Genomic DNA, 18,063 nt, shown 5'->3' with positions numbered 1-18,063 from the left:
TTGGCTTTGACACCAGAGTGAGCTGGCTCAGGGATCCAAAAAAACCTGGGCGCTGCTTACTTTGATGTTCAGAAGAGAGGGCTGAGTTTATGGGATTTAGGCTTTCAGGAGCATGTGTTTTACAGATTCAGCTCTGTGGATGGTGTCTGTAGGCACAGGCATTGCACTGTTGTTGGCAGACTAAAGAAGATGGAAGCACACAGTGGGGATGAGAATAGCATCGCTCCCTTTTGGCTCTCAATACTACTGTAGTGGCTTAGTGGTATCCTCAGTCTGCGCCCTGAGCACTTGAAGTTGCTTCCTTGTTTACTGCACATTTTCCACACTTCCCTCTGAGCAGATTCTTCTGAGAGGCTTACTCCTGACCAGCAGAATTTATTAAAATTGAAGTACAGCAGTTGAAGTCCTATTATTTCAGTATTGTTTTTTTTTTTTTTCTTATTTTAAAGCTCTTAAAAACTCAGAACTTAGTCACTTTAATGCCTTAGCTTTCCATGCTTTCCAGCTGCACTGAAAGTGAACCCTACTTTATTATATTAAAAGATTGTCTGGCGTTTATAAATGCTGAAGGAATTTTTGAACACAAAAAAAATGTTTAATAAGAGACACAATCTTGAATATTAGTCTTTTTAATCTTAAATTAAAAAGAAGAGGAAATAGCATAGCTAATTTAGGACTGCCTGCCTTAGGTGCTATCTGAAACTTCAGGAAAATGGCTTTAAGTTCATTTATTCCTCCCATCTGATGACAGTATTTTATATAAGGAATGCAGGAAAAAGTTAAAATTAATTCATTTTGAGCTACTTGGAAATTGTTTAATATATTTTTCAGATTTAATTCATTGGTGCAAGAGTATTAAAATATTTCTGAATACCTTCTGCACCATTTCATGCCTTTAGTGAATAATATGCCATGTAGTTTATTGGCACTGCATTGAATGTGATAAGCTGCCTTTGTTATTGGTCAGAGAAAATGAAGTTCTCACTCAACCCACTGAAGAACTGGGAGGGGGAAAACAGCTTTAAAGTTAAATGTTTTTTTGCCATTTTGCTTAAAAAGAAGAAAATGTAGGAGTTTGAAAAGATAAGGTAGTGCTATGTCTGAGGTTTTTGCTGTGTAAGGTAGTTAGCAGCATATGCTTTTTATTCCACCAAAGCCAGTGATTATAAGGAAGGTTTTTTCATATCTTAGAGTGGATATCTCTTTCAGTAAATCAGACACAAAATCCTTCTTGAGGTGGAAAAAAATTGAAGGGAAAAAATCTTCATAACTCTCAGGTTAATCAAAAAAATTACTCTCACCTACAAAATCTGCCACCATTGACATAAATTTCTATTTTACAACACCTTGCTTAATTTTCTTTCAGTTTTTCTCACAGGTGTCAATCACCAGTTTTCTTACGATAATCTCTGAGGTCTTCATTTTTGTTCAAACTACAGACTCTCCCCTTCCCAAATTGTTCATCCAACTGCTTTTCATCCAAGCAGTGTTGTTATTCTTTTGTCTAGACATATCAATGTCTTATTTTTTTTACTTAAAAGCATATTGAATTGTACTTAAGCAGTTGACAGCGCTTTCATCTATGAAATTTGCAGAGTCTGGGTTTCTGTGTAAAGTATCATCAATTGTCTCTGTTGAATCACGCTAATACTAAAAATTGCAACAACAACAACAAAAACCTCTGAATAATGTACAGTACTTTGCCTTGTTCCATACTTCAGCAGCAGTCTTGCTTTTTAAATGCTCCTGTGTAAGTCTGTGATAATTTAAGAGTTGCTAGTCTAAGCAACAAACTTAATCTTAAAATCAGCGTTAGGGAAGATTGAGCTTTTCACCAGGAAATATATCAAGCCCAAGAGACTATCTGGGCCAGGGCTGAGGGCCTGAGGGTAGAAGGGACTGTGGGAGAACAGCATTAGGCTGACAATGACTACAACATTTAATTCAACACCTGCTCCATTTTCCAATTGAATTTCTTGTTTTTCTTTTGTTATGCTTGTCTGTCACAGCCATATAGATTTTGTTTGATAAATATCTGCTATCCAAATATCTGCACTCCTTTCTCCTAGGAGTATGGCCTGAAGGATCAGATGGGACAGACATAAATGCTCTTGTCAGATCCCATAATCGAAAAGTGATAGCAGTTGCTGATGATTTTTGTAAGGTCCATCTCTTTCAGTATCCCTGTTCCAAGCCAAAGGTAAGTCTAGACCAGTCTGATCTTATGTGTATGTTTGCACTACATGATGATTTCCTTGCCAGACACCTGCTTTCAGCCTGAGTGTTTTGGAAACTGGCAACCAAATCTGTGAGAACAGCACTAGAGATGAAAGCGTACTTTTATCTATTAATGTAACAGTTGGTTCATAAGATTAAGATTTTTATAACGTGAATTTATTTATATATATATACTGAAGTAGCCATAGTTATCCTTAAGTTCTGGAGCAGAAGCTTGATTCATTCTGTTCAAAGGCCTTAATTCATAGAAACATTATGATTGGAGAAGACCTCTAAGGTCATCTAATCCAATCATCAACCTATCACCAATATGTCCACTAAACCTTGTCTCTAGGTGCCTCATCTACATGTTTCTCGAACATTTCCGGGGAGGGTGACTCCACCACCTCCCTGGGCAGCCTGTGTTAGTGCCTGACCACTCTTTCAGAGAAGTTTTTCCTAGTATCTTAGTTTGGTGTACATTACCTTTCAAATGATGTTCTAAATTTTTCCTGAGTTGTAAACATTAAGAAGAGAAGATTTATTGTATGGGAAATCTAAGCATATATTGGTGCTTGTATATGTGAATGAAGGGCTGAACAATATTAACTTTAGATTTCAGTATCCTGTGTTCTTGTAATGAAATGTGTGATTCTTCTTTCCTGCTTATTTTAATAGGCTCCGAGTCACAAATACAGTGCTCACAGTAGTCATGTGACAAATGTCAGCTTTACCCATAGTGATAGTCACTTGATCTCAACTGGAGGGAAAGACATGAGTATTATCCAATGGAAACTTGTGGAGAAGGTAACTCTACCACAAAATGACATTGTTGTAGACATCGGTGCAACCAAAGTGCCCATTTCTGCCAGTGAGAATGCTGTACAGTCTCCTGCTCCCCTCCCGCAGCCTTTTAACGAAATGAACCAAATTGAAAGTGTAACTGGCAGCTCTCCAGCCTCCCTGGAGAGCAACTTGGAGCAGTCTGCAGAGGCCAGTGAGGAACAGAGCGAGGAGCAAAGTGATGGGAGCAGCCTGGACCCCGCCGAGCCAGGCTACGAGGAGCCCTCCAACGAGACGAGTGAGGAGCACAGCGAGTCCACGGTCACTGAGGAGCAGCAGGAGAACTCGCCAGAGTCATAATGCTCCCAGCTCAGATGGTTGTTATTGTCCCTTGGTGTGCGTGCTTTCATTACAGGGTGAGGGTTCAAATAGGCAAAAGTAGCTGAGATTCATGACCACTCCAGCTTTTTGAGTTTTGGTGAGATTTTTAGTCTGAGCTTCAGTTCAAATATGTGGAACCATCCCAAGGGCCTGGCTTCGATGGTTTGTATCAAGATCTGGTCAAAGTTAGTAGTGGACATTATCATAGATCCATTGTAGTTCTGAAATTGCTGTTAGGAAGTGGCATGAAATATATACTGGAAAAAAAGGTTAGCTCTAAGAATTAGCTGAGATAGACCACCTTACCTATGTGAAAGGGCTTTCTGAAAGAGCAAAGCTGATGGGAAGCACTGAGCAATTCCAGCTGAGGAGTTACTGTGCTGCTTTTTCTAGGTGCGAAGACAAACAAAAACCAAAAATCTCTTGGTAGGGCTGTTTTCCTTTGTTTTTTCTTAGTGAGAAAAATAGAGGAAAAACAATGTAATGATGCCACGTGTATGGCAATGCCTTCTTGATCTAACACATATGCAATTTTCTAACACTACTAATTCCTAGTGGAGTCTGGACATGCTCACAGTTGGTCTGCCCTGGGTGCTGCTAGTTCTAAGGCAAATCCTATTGAGGAATGGTGTCAGCTGTTCCATTTTTTTAGGCTACTTAATAACAGACTAACCAAATACTGGTGTGTTTCACTTTTCATGACCTGAAAGTTGATTTAAACAGTAGGATCCAATTGTCTCTTCAAAGAATTGCCTAGAGAGTCATTACAGTGACTTCGATGTGAATGGCAGAGAATGTGCGACAAGAACACAAGTCAGATGGGCTCCAGAGTTAAGCTTTAAGCCTTCAAGCAGAACTTGCTCCATCCGTAGTAGGAGAAAAATACAGTTAACTTAAATTATTAAATTGGTGCTTGGGATTAGTATATTAAGTCCGTAATTTTTTTCTTAATTTTTAGAGGTAACTCTAGGAATCATTAAACTGCAATCTTTTTCTTTTTTCCTTTTTCTTTTTTCCTTTTTCTTTTTTCCTTTTTCTTTTTTCCTTTTTCTTTTTTCTTTTTTCTTTTTTCTTTTTTCTTTTTTCTTTTTTCTTTTTTCTTTTTTCTTTTTTCTTTTTTCTTTTTTCTTTTTTCTTTTCTCTTTTCTCTTTTTTCCTTTTTCCTTTTTCCTTTTTCCTTTTTCCTTTTTCTTTTTTCCTTTTCTTTTTATTTTTTTCTCTTCTCTTCTCTTCTCTTCTCTTCTCTTCTCTTCTCTTCTCTTCTCTTCTCTTCTCTTCTCCTTCTGTTCCTTTAGCAATGGTGATAGAAGCATACAGCAATTTAGATGATGTGATATTTTTTTTGTTTTTGTTTTCAGACTTGCTGATATATTTTGTGACTTTGTTTTTTCCCACCCCTACTTCCCCACCACCTCTCTCTCCCCAGGTTGCTCTAAGCCATGCAGCTCTCATGTGGCTATACCTGGCCAGTTACGGGATATCTTGGCATTTGTTATGCATTTGGAAAGTAATTTTTTTTTTTTTTTAATGAAGTTTGTCAGATAGCTACAATTTTTTCTTAAGTGCATACGTTTCCTACTTTAAAAAGATATAGTTTTACTGACAGATATCCATTTCCTATGTACTTGTTTATATTTTGATTACATAGAATTTTCTTTTTTAACTTGCTGCATTGTGCTGGTATTTTAGTTCTTAGTTAGAATATCATGTTTAGATACTTTGGATGAGTTCATAAGTCTTAATTGTGCAAGCGTTTACGTGATTGTGCCATTCCAAAGTGCATCAAAACTGTCATTCCCTTACTAGTATCTTCTCAGGAGAAATGCTACAGATCAGGTATTTAGTCATCATTTGGAAAGATAAAAAATAAATGGACTCCCAAAGGACATTTAGAACATTTATATATAAAATATATAAATATATATATACACACATATATATATATTAAAAAATATATCCTCTTGTTTACAACAGTTCCAGAAAACCTCAAAGTAGTTCCCTTCGGATGGAGGGACAAATGGATTCCAAGCAACCCATCTGTTTAAACTGTGCTCTGTACATAGTGTTTTACTGGAGAGCTCTAGTTTGCCTGACTTGCAGATTTGCCAAAAAGCAGCAATGGAAGATAAAGATCAGCTTATCAGACTGTATGGTTCCAAAGGAGGAGTATGGCATAGGTTTAGAAAATTATCCTAGTAAAGGAAAAAGGATTTTAGAGCTAATGAGGCACAGAGCTCTCTGTCATTTTTATGAACTCCATGTAAGCAACACATTTCATTTGGAACATCTGTCACCTGGGGTTGCCATGTAAAATGAGAGTTATATAGTTGTGATATTCTTGTGTTTGTAGTTCAGAAGACTCTACTAATATGCAAAAAGCCTTACAGCTTTCAATTGCTGGCAACTACTGTTTAACAAATAATTAAATCTGTGATAATGGATGGAAATGGGTGGGATTATGTAACAGTAGATGTTTTAGAAAAATAATTGTGAATGAATTAAGAGTGTTTCATGTGAAGATGTTTGAGCCATTTCTATCTATCATGCATTCCTGTCTGAAGGCAGAAAATTTTGAAGATTAAAAAAAAATAAAGTAATCAAAAGAATATATTGCAGTGTATTTTTCATATCTGTCCTGGCTCCTTCTGTATGCAGTGTGCATGTTGTGGTCACATTTGTGATGTCTGTGTGTATTGTTTTAGAAGACAAGGAAAAGGACCTCATTTATTTTGTGCTTTCTTGATGACTTTCTAAAAATAAGCATCAGGAGCATCAGCTGACACTCCTAAATATTGCTCATTCTTACTTTTCAAATGTTTTGATGGGCACTGTGGGATTACAGGTAAGTAAATATCAGTCCTGGTATGTGTTGCAGGCTTACCTTCCTGGGTTCTACATGCTTCTGCAAGTCATGTGAAAAGTACAGGGTTATTTGTGAAATAATGTGTTAAATATCGTGATGCTTCCACATTGCTGATGGTCTCCGTCCAGTTGCAGATGAAGAAGGTCATAGAATCATTTGGAAGGGGCCCTTAAAGGCCACCTGATCCAACTCCTTTGCAGTGAACAGGTGCACCTACAACTCAATCGAATGTCTCCAGGGATGGAGCATCCAGATCCTTCCTGAGCAAACAGTGCCATTGCCTCACCACCCTTACTGTAAAAAAAGCCTGTTTCATTATATCCAATCTGGATGTCCCCTCTTTCAGTTTAGTTTAAAACCATTTTCCCCTTGTCCTATCAAGGGTCACAATATGCTTCAGTTTCTTAATATATTCCTTGTGAATGATTCTTTGTCTTTTATAAGGCTTTGAATCGTATTGCTTTCAGCTGGTTCCTGTCATTTGCAAAAGGAGGGTGAGGTGGAGAAGAGAAAGAAACCTCCAAGATAGCCAAATACATTATGTTTATCCTTGCTTAAAAGCAAACAAACAAACTAAAAAACATCAGTGCCACATCTTGAGTTTGACTGGAAATCTCAGTGACTCTTCCATCAGATTACGTAGCTGTTCTAAACTGAACAAGCAGGTGCCTTAAGATCATGTTATGCTGTTTCCAGCACACCCACAACATCACGTACCACTGGAGTATGGGCAGCTGTGCAATAGCATGCTCTTCCTGGCTCTACTCCATTTCTGTCCAAATTCAGCACAAGGTTTTGCTGCTTTTCCTGGGCTGCTCAGTAAGGTGGGAAGCAGCCTTTCACACGATGGAAGCAGGATATGGCTTCAGGTGCCTGCTGCTGTGGGACAGCATCTTCTGCTGCCAGCTCAGGCAACTTGGTAATGGTGATGGTCTTTGTCACGTGGAGCTGGACTTCAGAGTGGAGGCTGCACTTAAGACATTAAAACTATTGTCATTGAGCATGACTGAAACTTTGAACTCTACATTAAAATGTTTGTTTAGGTTGCATAATTAAATAACAGAATGTTAGGAAATGTCCAGCATATGCATCTTTATGATATGCATCCATATTCAGATGTATCTCATGTGAGATGATATTAACAGAGTTTTGCATATAAAGGGATACAATGTGATGATATATTATGGGGCTTTTTGTTTTCCTTCCATGAAAGCTCCAGAGTAGGTAAGGAATAGACTACAGGTGTAGATGGGTGATGGGGAACCAAGCATTTCTTACGTTTGATCTTCCTATAATTCTCATTATAAATAACAAGTTCTTGTATATGATGTGTGTTAAGTTCCAGCCTCTTGGCTTTATTTAATCATCTCTAGAATGCATAGATTGTGGCTTTAGTTTTCTTTGAAAATGTGGAGGAAAAATTACGTTTTATGACACTGATAACAAGACCCTATCTGAAGTGTAGACTCTGTAAGTTATACTCCTTTATAGTTCCTTCAGTTCAGTGCGGTATTTTAGCTGAATTGGGACAAAAAGAAGTAGTAAGCCCTCATGAAATTTAAGCTAAACTGAGCCAAAGAAAAAAGTTCTCCTTTCTGCTGCCAATGAATTGTTGATTCCTGGCAACAAAAGGATTAATATTACACGAGATGGATTTTACTTGTGTGAAACTTGTGCTGCTTGTTTGCTTTCCTTCTGAACAAGTCCAAGCCCATTGCCTAATCCTTATTTCTCACAGATGGTTTATGTACTAATACTTTAATCAACTGAGAATGAAAACCTGCCTACAGTGGAATTGTACAATCAGGAATCAGAGCAGCATACGCATTGTAAACTGTTTAATGTATACAGTGATGTATTTGTGTGTATATACGAGCATCAAACAGAGAAGACTTCCCAGGGACATTTTTTTAATGCTTGAAAGAGAAGGATAGGTTACTGCCTTTATGCTGCAGGGAAGCACGAGCTCTTAAGGAGGTTTAGGAGCATAAGGAAGGGGAAGCATTCCCAGCAGGATGTGAGGTGAGAGGGATGGGGAGGAATTGAAATGGTGGAACAGCATTTCCCATCTTAGTGCTGCAGGGCAGGCCCCATGGCTCCCTGTGGGTCTGGATGCACACCGTCATTGGGATGGATGAGGTGAAGTTCCCGACATATCTTCTAGAGGTTAATGCTTCAGAAGAGGTAACTCGCAATCTCGAGGCATTTTACCAGGTAAGCAAAAAAACCCCTCAGAGTTTGCTTTCTGACAAGCAGTGTGCTTTGTTCGTTCATTGGGATTGCTGCCTAAAACACTATTATTTAACTTAGTAAAGGCTGTCTGGATTATAGTCATTATCCCTACTTTTTTTTTTATGAAGTGCATTAAAGTTACTCTTTCTAGAACATACTTTGTATGAGGTGCTCGAGATAGCTCTTGAGATACCAAATTCCACATTGTGAGATGTTTCATCAATCTGATGCTTCTGTTGTGCACTGCTAGTTTATCAAACATGCTCTGAATCTCCCATCACACAGCCAGCTCTCATCTGACACACATCACTGGACTTCCAGTCTGAAAACAAGAGCGAACATTTGCTTATGATGGTGTTGCAGAACTTAATTCCCCTTTAAATAGGCCATCTTGTTATTCTAGTCAGTGTTCAAACATTCCCTCCTTCCCCCCTGCTCCCCCAGTACATATCCATCAAATCCTTGTTCTGGGATAAGTTTTTTCCTTTAGCCTCTCTTATGTCCATTCATATGCCTTTAACTATATTCAATAAAATTATAAAGGGGATGTCCTAAGCTTTCTACATCTGATGAGGGTACTACTTCAAAGGCCAACTACTATGGAAGTGGTATGGAATTAATTCCTAGTGTTTTAAACGAAGGCCTTTGTCTGGTACTGTGTGGATGATGAAGTAGAATTGGGAACTTTGAGACCGAGATAAAAAGAGATGAGAAAACATAGTGTTATTGTTGCATTAGGGAGGCCTGGAGACTGACCCTGAGCTCAGGAGAAGTAGAACTGAGCACACAAACAGTTTTCTATATGACAGTGAGAAAAGAAGAAAACTGAGCTATGTAGCATGCAGAGAAGGTAAGTGTATGCTAAGCTCCCATTGTTTCTTCTGGCACCAGGGTGATTGTGAGCTGCATCCCTGCTGGGCTCACTGTTTTAAATTACTCCCCTGCAGGTAGAGTTTCAATGGAAAATGTTGTTTTCCACTTTGCATTAGTTGGACTTTTCCTTGAAGGCTTGGGCACTACAGAATTAAGACTAGAGAGAACAATCAAAATCTTGTGCACATGCATATACCCATACTGTTAATGCTAATGGGATCTTTGTTGTGAATGTTTAATGTGAAGCACCTGTAGCATAAACAGAACTCCTATTTGCCCCAAATTTAGCAAACGAAAACTTAAGTGCTGGTTGGAGTGTATTGTGTGAAGCTGGGTTTCTTGCATCAAAAGCTGTCATGCATTAGCATTGCTTATATCCTAAATTGTGAAGGGTAAACAGTCTTGTGGTGTTTCTGCCACCTGGGTGGAAAACATGAGACATTTTAAACTGCTGAAAAACTTACCTAGGACAGAGTTGTTGGGGTAGGTGTCCATCCCACGCTTAGTCAGGACTATGTGTACACCCACATTAACCTCAGCTTATGTTGGAGAATTTTGATAGATTCAAGGACTAAATGATATTGCTTGTGTATGGATGTAAGTCCATATACTTAGCAAACCGGCCAAAGGTTGCTGTGGGCTGCATTTGCCCCACAGTAGGTTATGGAGGTCTGTCAAAGTTTCTGGTTAATGAGAGCACTACATCATCATTGTCAGTACTGGTGATGTTCTTGGAACAGTTTCACTGACTTGGATTATTTCCTCCCAGAGTGTTTTCATCTTAGCAGCAGCACACAGATATCAAGATCCATGAATTTCAAAGAGGACAGGGGAAGAAATTTTTGTACTCGGAGTTCTCATTTACTGCATTGATTTGTCCTTTTTTTTTTTTTTTTTTTTTTTTTTTTTTTTTTTTTTTTTTTTTTCCTAATTTGTCACAGTTTTGAGCAAAACTGGCTGGAAATGGGCAAAAGAAAGCATTGCCACAAGGTCTGCCACAGGTTTGACTACAGAGCAAGTTCTTGTGTCTCTCCAGTTCTCTCTGGAGTTTGACCAAGGTCACAGATTTTAATGTCACAGATAGTATGAAAGACATTCTGTTTTAGCTCTGTTGTAAGGAAAGACTTAGGGAAACTGTGGGTTGTATCCCGTTTTGGGCTCTGAATTATTGCCAACTATAATATTTCTTTCTTGCATATGCTATCTCCTGAGGATCATCCTGTGGGAATAAATCATAACCCTACAACGGAGAGCAGGAAGAATTTGTGCATGGAAGGGGGAGGGCTGTAGATGGGGAGAACTGCCATAAATGGTTTACTTTGCAGTCCAACTTCTTGCAGAATTCACAATGTTTCTAGAGACTTGTCTAACTGAAAATCATGGGGATTGACTCCTAAGTTTTCGAGTAGGTACATCTGTAAGAAGTTGGGAGCTTGGTGTGGGGGTTCTCTGCACACAAGTTTTTGCACATCTATTATGCTGTATCTCTGTAAAATACGTATTTAATGAAATCTGCAAGAAATTGAGGGAATTAAAATCACATGTGCAAAAGAACAGGCAAGTATTTGATCAGCCCAGCATGAAACTATTTTGTTATCCTTAACCTGATTTGTTTGGTTTCCATTGTTCCTTTAAATTTTCAAAGGCCCTCCGCAAAGTTTATTCTGGGAAGTTCTCAAGAAATTTCACTTTGTATTCATTTTGAGGGCAGAGTTCAATTTGAAAAAATAAAAATTAAAATAAGCTTCACCATTATTTTCTCCTCTGATTGATAAAGGTTTGCTGAAACACTGAAGTAGTGAGGTTGCGCAGTTACTGATCCACAGTGGTGAGAAGCCAATTCTAAACAGTAACCACAAATAAGACAAATGTAATACAGGCACATAAGTGTGTAGACATGATAGAGTTGTCTGCAGCACTTCCTTTGGCTGAACAATACCAATACTTGTTTTTCCTTACCTCTCATATGCTAAACCATGTCCGTATATGAAGATAATGGCAATTTTTTGCTTCTTGATCTGTAATGCTCCATGGAAACTTGTTATTTTTATTAATTTGTTTGTTTGTTTGCATTGATTTGAGGGATGGTGGAAAAAGGCCAAAAGACCACCACCAAAAATCCCCAAATCACCAACCTCCTTATCATGAGCATGTTGAATATTTCTTATGAAATATTTGGTGTCTGGTCTTCCCGCTGCAGTTTAAATGAATGAATAGATAAATGTCTGCCCTACGTTGCCTTAACAGAGATTTCCAAGTAAATATTCATTAGAGTTTATTCAGGCATATGTGTTCACACATACTTTCACCTTGCGTTTCTTCCTGTGGAGAGCCTGGCAAAATTTACTGTATGAAAGCAATTTCAGAAGAAGCAAATTTTAAGGAAACATTAGCCGACATTCATGTAAGAAATCTCAGAGATACAAAGTTAAGATTTGAAATGGAATGGTGATTCTGGAAGTTATTTATGGAAAGGAAATATGTTCTCATATGACAGGCACAAATAACAGAGGTATGGGATTGTGTCATTGAATTTTCTTGACTATGACAGATAAATGGTCTCCAAATAATTGTTCAGATATCTGAGTTTGTTCAGGAATGAATGTATTCAAGGAAATGACGATATTTTTCTTCATAGCTTGCAAGCTGAAATGAGGGAGAAAGCCGTAGAGAGGCAATTTCATATGGACGGGCCACCCGACTTTGCTAAGTAAAGGGATGCAGTCGCCACTATAGCATTTTGTGGACTAAATGGTAGTTTAGCATTTCTCATTCTGTAAGTTGCAAGAATTTGCCGTTTTGTAGGAATCTTTGATATTTTAGTAGAGAAAATGGAATGGGAATTATGTTGCACAATGATTGTCAAACCCCGTTACAAAATGTTTCTGAAGCTTTTTCTTCACTGATTTTCTCAACCAGTCTTTTTCAGTGTTCCTCTTCTATGTCAGACTTAAGCTTACTCTTGATAGTGCTCATAGGATTTATTTATAAGTCTTGTTTTCTAATACTTGTATTCATCTGAGGATGCTGTTCCATTAAAACAAGCTCTCATCAGAAATCATGCCATCTTCATCCACTGTGATAAGAGAAGACTTGGATATTATTATTTTCCTTTTCAGTCAAAGCAATTCTAAACATCTCCATCCCATCCAATATTCTGTGCCTCTGTATAAGCACTTTCCTTAGCAGAGAGAAATTGATTTAGTTAACTTATGTCCTTAAAGGAAACACATTGCCACTAAGGAATTGCATTGAGTAATTGCATATTCAAGTTTTTGAGTTTGTCCTCCAACTTGACTCAGGAGAGCCTCTGTTGTAAAGGCTGTACCTTCTTCTCCTGCTGAAGAAGTAAAATATTTGGTCACTAATCTGAAAGTCTGGAGATCTCCATGCAAGACCCTGGAATATTTTGTTTTGTGGCAATGTATGTCCTGTTTTTCTAGCTCTGCTATAGTTTCCCTTACTCATCTCTGAACCCCCTTTCAATATTAACTGGAGCTGGATGTCAGAGTTCTTACCTTTCTCAATGATGGCTAAAAATTTTCCTGGGTGGAAATATGCTCCTGTCTCCCAACTTAGATCTGTGAAGTTGTAGACCCAGTGAGGACAGGATGATGTGCAGTGAGACTGGTTTATTTCTCATGTTGGAAATAGACTGTAGCTTGGGAAATCCTATTGCTTTGCATGAATTCTTATGAAGACGTTTTGAGTATTTTTTGTAGATTACTCCCTTTTCTTTTTCACAAAATATTTCTATTAATTTACAATGCCTTTGTAACAGCTGTGATTATCTAAGTTGGCTCCATGTAGGTTTGTGTTAAGAATGAAATTAAACAGTGCTGCACAGTTGCTTCTCAACATAGAAAAAGTTTTCCAAAAATATATCCCTCCCTGGATGCATTTTTCATGTTGTTTATTTTTACTTCCCCCGTTCACTTACAGAACATCTGGTATTTCCATTTGCTGCAGGTAGAAACAGATTATTTAATCTCTCTGCCAAAACTTTGGACACAAAGTGAACGGTATCAATCATCACGATAATCTAGTCTGGGCATAGGCCAAAAAAGATACATCTTTCTTGTTTTCTCCAGAGTAGACTGTGAGCTTGTGGAAATAGGATTTTGTCTTTGAAGAACATTTAATTACTTTTTCTTAATTAGCAAGTTGTATTTTTATGGAGTTGGTCTATAAGGCTCAGATTTTAAGAAATTCACTTTCTTGGAAGGATCTCCATAGGCAGCCTACAGCACTGGGATGAGTATTATCGCCTCATTGGCTGGTGAACAATCACTTCTCTCCAGCTCAACTTCTGTGTTGCAAGCATCTGCTCTGAGAAACTGAAGGACAGATGACATTCACAAAATAGTTTGGGTCCTGTCCTTTATTTTGTGTCAGTGAAAATTAGAAAAGCTTTATCCTGAAATCCTGCAAAATGTTTTCTTTTGTGTTCTTAACAAACTTTGACAACCATATGACAGTAAGTACCTATGATGTTAGAAACTGCCAACATCAGGAGCAATAGAACAACCAGCACGTATACCCCCTGGTCCCAAAGGTCTCTTACTAGTCAATCTGATAAGCCACAATGTTGAACCAAGCATTTGTATTAGTCTGAATCTTTCTTTGTATATTATGCATCTTTACAAAGCAATGGCTGTTTGTGCCAGCTTCCACTCCACAGGTCATGCTTCTCTTCATGCAGGGAGGACTGTGCTGCTGCAGGGTACTGGAGCTGGTTTGTATGGGCTATCCATCCTTTTCCTCTGTGACACTTTGTTCCCTATCAAGTACAAAACCTGACTATTGTGAGGTGGGTGGGGAGTGCCAAAAAGTGGAGGATCAGGAGCCATCCAGCTGGTTGGCTTCAGTGGCCACCCAGCCTGGTGGGGCTTTTCTTTGCTATGCTTCGTACTTTGACAGGCTTTGCAGCATTAGTTAGATATGTGGCATTACTCTGAGTACCATGATACTGAACGTTGAAACATTGACACACTAGGGATGTTATTCTGATGTCAGTGCCAAATACATGAGAAGAAAATAAGAACCAAAATGAACCTTCTGGAAGAAGTGCTTTGTGCATGTATTTTTGAACAGGAATTATGTGTTTTGAAGTCTTTCTCAGGAGAAGACGACTAAATCTTAAATGGAAATATTCTATGGCCATTTTGAAAGCCATTCCTTCCACTCCAGCGGATACAACAACTAGAACCCATTTCCACTCCCTTTTTTCTTTTATCTGTTTCCTTTCAGTGAAGCCTCAAGAAAGTATTTCCACTCCCTTACCCTCCTTAAACCAGGAGGCTGCCTGATATCCTCGTGATTTGCTCTCCTTCAGGAAGCAGAATAAAAATCGCAATGGGATAACTTGTTAGTTTACACATGTGCACAGCTCCTTTATCTCCAGGACACAGGCAGCTGGTGAGGGTCTGTGTGTGCTTGAGCTGCCTCAGAAGCTGTATGAAACGTATCTGCTGTGGGAGAGATGCATGAATTTTTTCAGAACGCATCTTTGAAAATATGAGAGCTTAAGAAGAACTGGGTCACATCTGACTGCTACCATCTGGCCCACTTCACTCCAAGATTACCCAGGAATGTATTTCACATGTGCCTTTGGAACAAGATTGTGAGCTGCCAAAAAAGAAAATATTTTGCAGCTGAGCATTGTGTTTCAGTCTGAACAGTTCAAATGCAGTAACCAAAAGAGGATTCCAGAGCTAGGAATCACGAGGATCATTCAGAATCAGCCCCTTTATTTTGTCTGAGTGGTTTTGTAAGACAGATCCTATCGTTTGTTGGATTTGGTTTGGAGGTCTCTGGGGCTTGATACAGTAGTTTCCCGATGGTGATCTGACTTCTAAACCCAAGTCCTGGGCAGGGGGTTGATCTTGTACTAATTCAGTGGGGAAGCTGTTGCCAAAAGGCTCTACCCCCACGTCTCAGTTTTCCTGTGCATAGAATGAGGAAATTTTGCTTCTGAAAAACTGAGGTGGGCTGCCCTGCCAGAATTTTGAATAGAAGTGAAGATTTAATAATGTGCATTTATTACATATGGAAATGTGTGATGTGGTGTTATTATTTATTTGATTAAATCAAGAAATTTCTCCATGAAAAACAACATGTAGGCAGGAACTCGATTGATTAAAGATTGCATAGAGTACATCATGCTTGAGCTAAAGTAGGTTCAATTCTACATAGCATGAGAAAACCTTCTCAGTAAAATGTCAACTCTGAGGGACAGTAGCATTTTCCCTTGCCTCTGTCTGGGAGTTTTGTAAGTGGGGAGAGAGCTTCAATTTTTTCTTGTTAATTATTTTAGGCTTTATTGAGGTTTGAAACCCAGGGCACTCTCTCTTACTGGCAGTATTTGGGCAGCATACAGTATGTAGCTGGGGAAAGGTGTGCAGCATTCATGTTACCCTGAGCCAACCATCCCACACTTTGCAGAGAGAGAACGTGCTTGGTGGGAGCAACTTTATACTTCAGAGTGGTCTTCCTGAGGGGCCAATCCTACAGAAGCATCTCCACATCCTATCTGCTGTTGCCCTCATGGGCTACAGCAAATTCTTCTGTTGTGGCACCCATGGTTGTGAATAGGCACAGTCTCAGCAGAGTGACAGCTCTCATCCCTAAAGATGAGACTTTTGAGTCAGAGCTGATGACTTGTTGTTGTAACATGGAGGAAGTTGTTCAGATTACTTTTGCTAATGTAGTAGCTGCATGTCAGGCAGAGCTTTCAAACTGCTGCACCTACAAAGGTTTCATGTCTCTCTAACCCTGCTGTTACCAAAACAAGTAATGAAAAAGAAACCCGTGAATTGTGCAAAGTTCTCCCATGGCAAAGATGTGTTTGCCATAATTTGAAACAGTTATGAAGCTGTTAAGAAGCATTATTTTTCTTCCAATATGGAAGAATTTGATAACTTCTATGCTTCAGTCTGTGCTTCTGAATAATAATACCAGGTTCCAAATACAAATAGTGAAAGTAGTGTTTTGTGGCTTTGCTGCAGTCTGCAAGCGCTGAAGAGGATGAGAAGGAAATCAAAAACTATATTCATTGAATCATTTCTTGATTCACTCTGCCCAGTAATACTGGCAAAAAGATAAGTTGTGTTTTTCATAATAAATGGCAATTAATCTCAGCTTTCTCTGAAACACACCCAAGGAAGAGAACGGCACCAAGCTGCAAATAGACTTAGTCTCAGATCATGTTTTGCTGGGAATATCTGTGCTCCACCCTGACGGTCTGTGTGAGCCAGTTGTTAGTAACTACTCGTAGCTCTCACTGAGAGACAAAAGTGAGATTTCTATAGTCTGGGTATCATTTTCTTAACAATCTTTTACAAAACACCCTTCTTTGGTGTGTTGATATCCTTTGTTGGTCTCAGAGAAGAACGTCTACAGCATGGGAAACATCATTCCTTTATAGTAGGAAATGATTAATCTCTGTTTGCACTGTCAAGGAATAATCTCATCCTCTGCCAGCCCAAAATCTTCCTCACAGCATCAGTAAAAGCAGTAAAAAAGTGTGAACTTTTCTGTCGGTAACCTGTGTTCATGCCCAAGGCCCTTTTCAGAGCCCAGAAACAGAGTTTCCACTTCATATTTCTTTTTAGGGAGCTGTGCGGCATGTAAGGTTTTCAGTTTGTGTTTTCTGGGCTTGATATATGCCTTTCACCTGAAATAAAAAAGATATTCTTTGCCGTATGTGACATGACCATTTCAGTAAGGAATTTGGATTTTCTTCCTGGTGGAAGAAAAAGAAAAGTCATGTAAAACAAAAGTTGAAGTAAACATGGCTATTCTTTCTCTTCTATCCTTGGGCATTTCTTGAGTAATTTGAGAGTATTTTCTTCCATTTGTGTCTATCTTGTTCTGTGCTGAAGTCCTGAGCACATGTAACGACCTCTTTAGGGACTCACCTAGAACTGCAAGGCTTAGGTAATGGCAGAGTTTTGCCAGCTTTACAAATAATGCAATTAGTTCAGGCTGTTTTATAATTTTCCCCTCTGTTATTTTATATACTTTCCTTTGACCCACTCAGAGACATATAATATAATGCAAATGTATCTGAAGAACCAATTTTTGTTCAAGAATTTATCAGATAAGAGCATGCTTTTTGACTTCAAACCTGCTTGGCACTAGGTGGCACTCTGCTATAATCTAAATTAGTTAGTCTTAGTTTTGAAGTCTGGTAAACATTTTAGCAATAGGAACAACAAAGAGATTAGATTAATTGCTAAGTTACCAGGAGAGATATGCTGTGAGATGGGGGGGAATTTTTACCAGATTGTAGAACTGTCCCTGGATGAGGGAGCAGGAAGGAAAGTATGCATGTGTGTATTCTCATCGTACCTTTGATTGTACTTAGTGCTGAGAAAGCAGTGGGGGTAAACAGTAGGGAAGTTTTATAGTCTAAAATAATTCAAGACCACATCACCAGAGAATATGACAGGCATTCTGGGAATGCTTGGGGAAAAAAAAAAAAAAAAAAAAAAAAAAAAAACCCACATTCTGCGCTGGTTGTTCATAGCTTATTTTAGTACTAGGAGACAGGAAGTTACAGTATTTATAATTTTCATATTTTTGCATTGCCTTTTTTAATTATTGTTTTTAGTGGACTGGATGTATGGTGCATGAGAAGATTTTATCAAGAAGTGTATTTCTGGGATAGATATTGCCTGGATGGATGTAAGATCAATTACATGGGGGGAAAA

General features: G+C 38.6%; 1 protein-coding gene across 7 annotated transcripts in view; it reads left to right on the top strand.

Annotated features, from left to right (window-relative positions):
* The window catches only part of EML4 (EMAP like 4), a 156,147-nt gene extending 151,240 nt beyond the window's left edge, over nucleotides 1-4,907 (top strand). For 6 of the 7 annotated variants that reach the window (XM_048934797.1, XM_048934798.1, XM_048934801.1 and 3 more), the window contains 2 exons: nucleotides 2,070-2,200; nucleotides 2,896-4,907. In XM_048934797.1, coding sequence (XP_048790754.1) covers nucleotides 2,070-2,200; nucleotides 2,896-3,360 — 596 coding nt within the window. In that variant the 3' untranslated portion in view covers nucleotides 3,361-4,907. The remainder of the gene's footprint in view (nucleotides 1-2,069; nucleotides 2,201-2,895) is intronic. The other variant, XM_048934799.1, reaches the window with a different exon arrangement.
* The last annotated feature ends 13,156 nt before the right edge of the window (nucleotides 4,908-18,063 follow it).

Source organism: Lagopus muta, chromosome 2, assembly GCF_023343835.1.
Source record: "Lagopus muta isolate bLagMut1 chromosome 2, bLagMut1 primary, whole genome shotgun sequence".
NCBI classification, from domain to species: Eukaryota; Metazoa; Chordata; class Aves; order Galliformes; family Phasianidae; genus Lagopus; species Lagopus muta.
The sequence above is the reverse complement of the archived record's forward strand: the minus strand, read 5'-3'. Positions and strand labels throughout refer to the sequence as shown.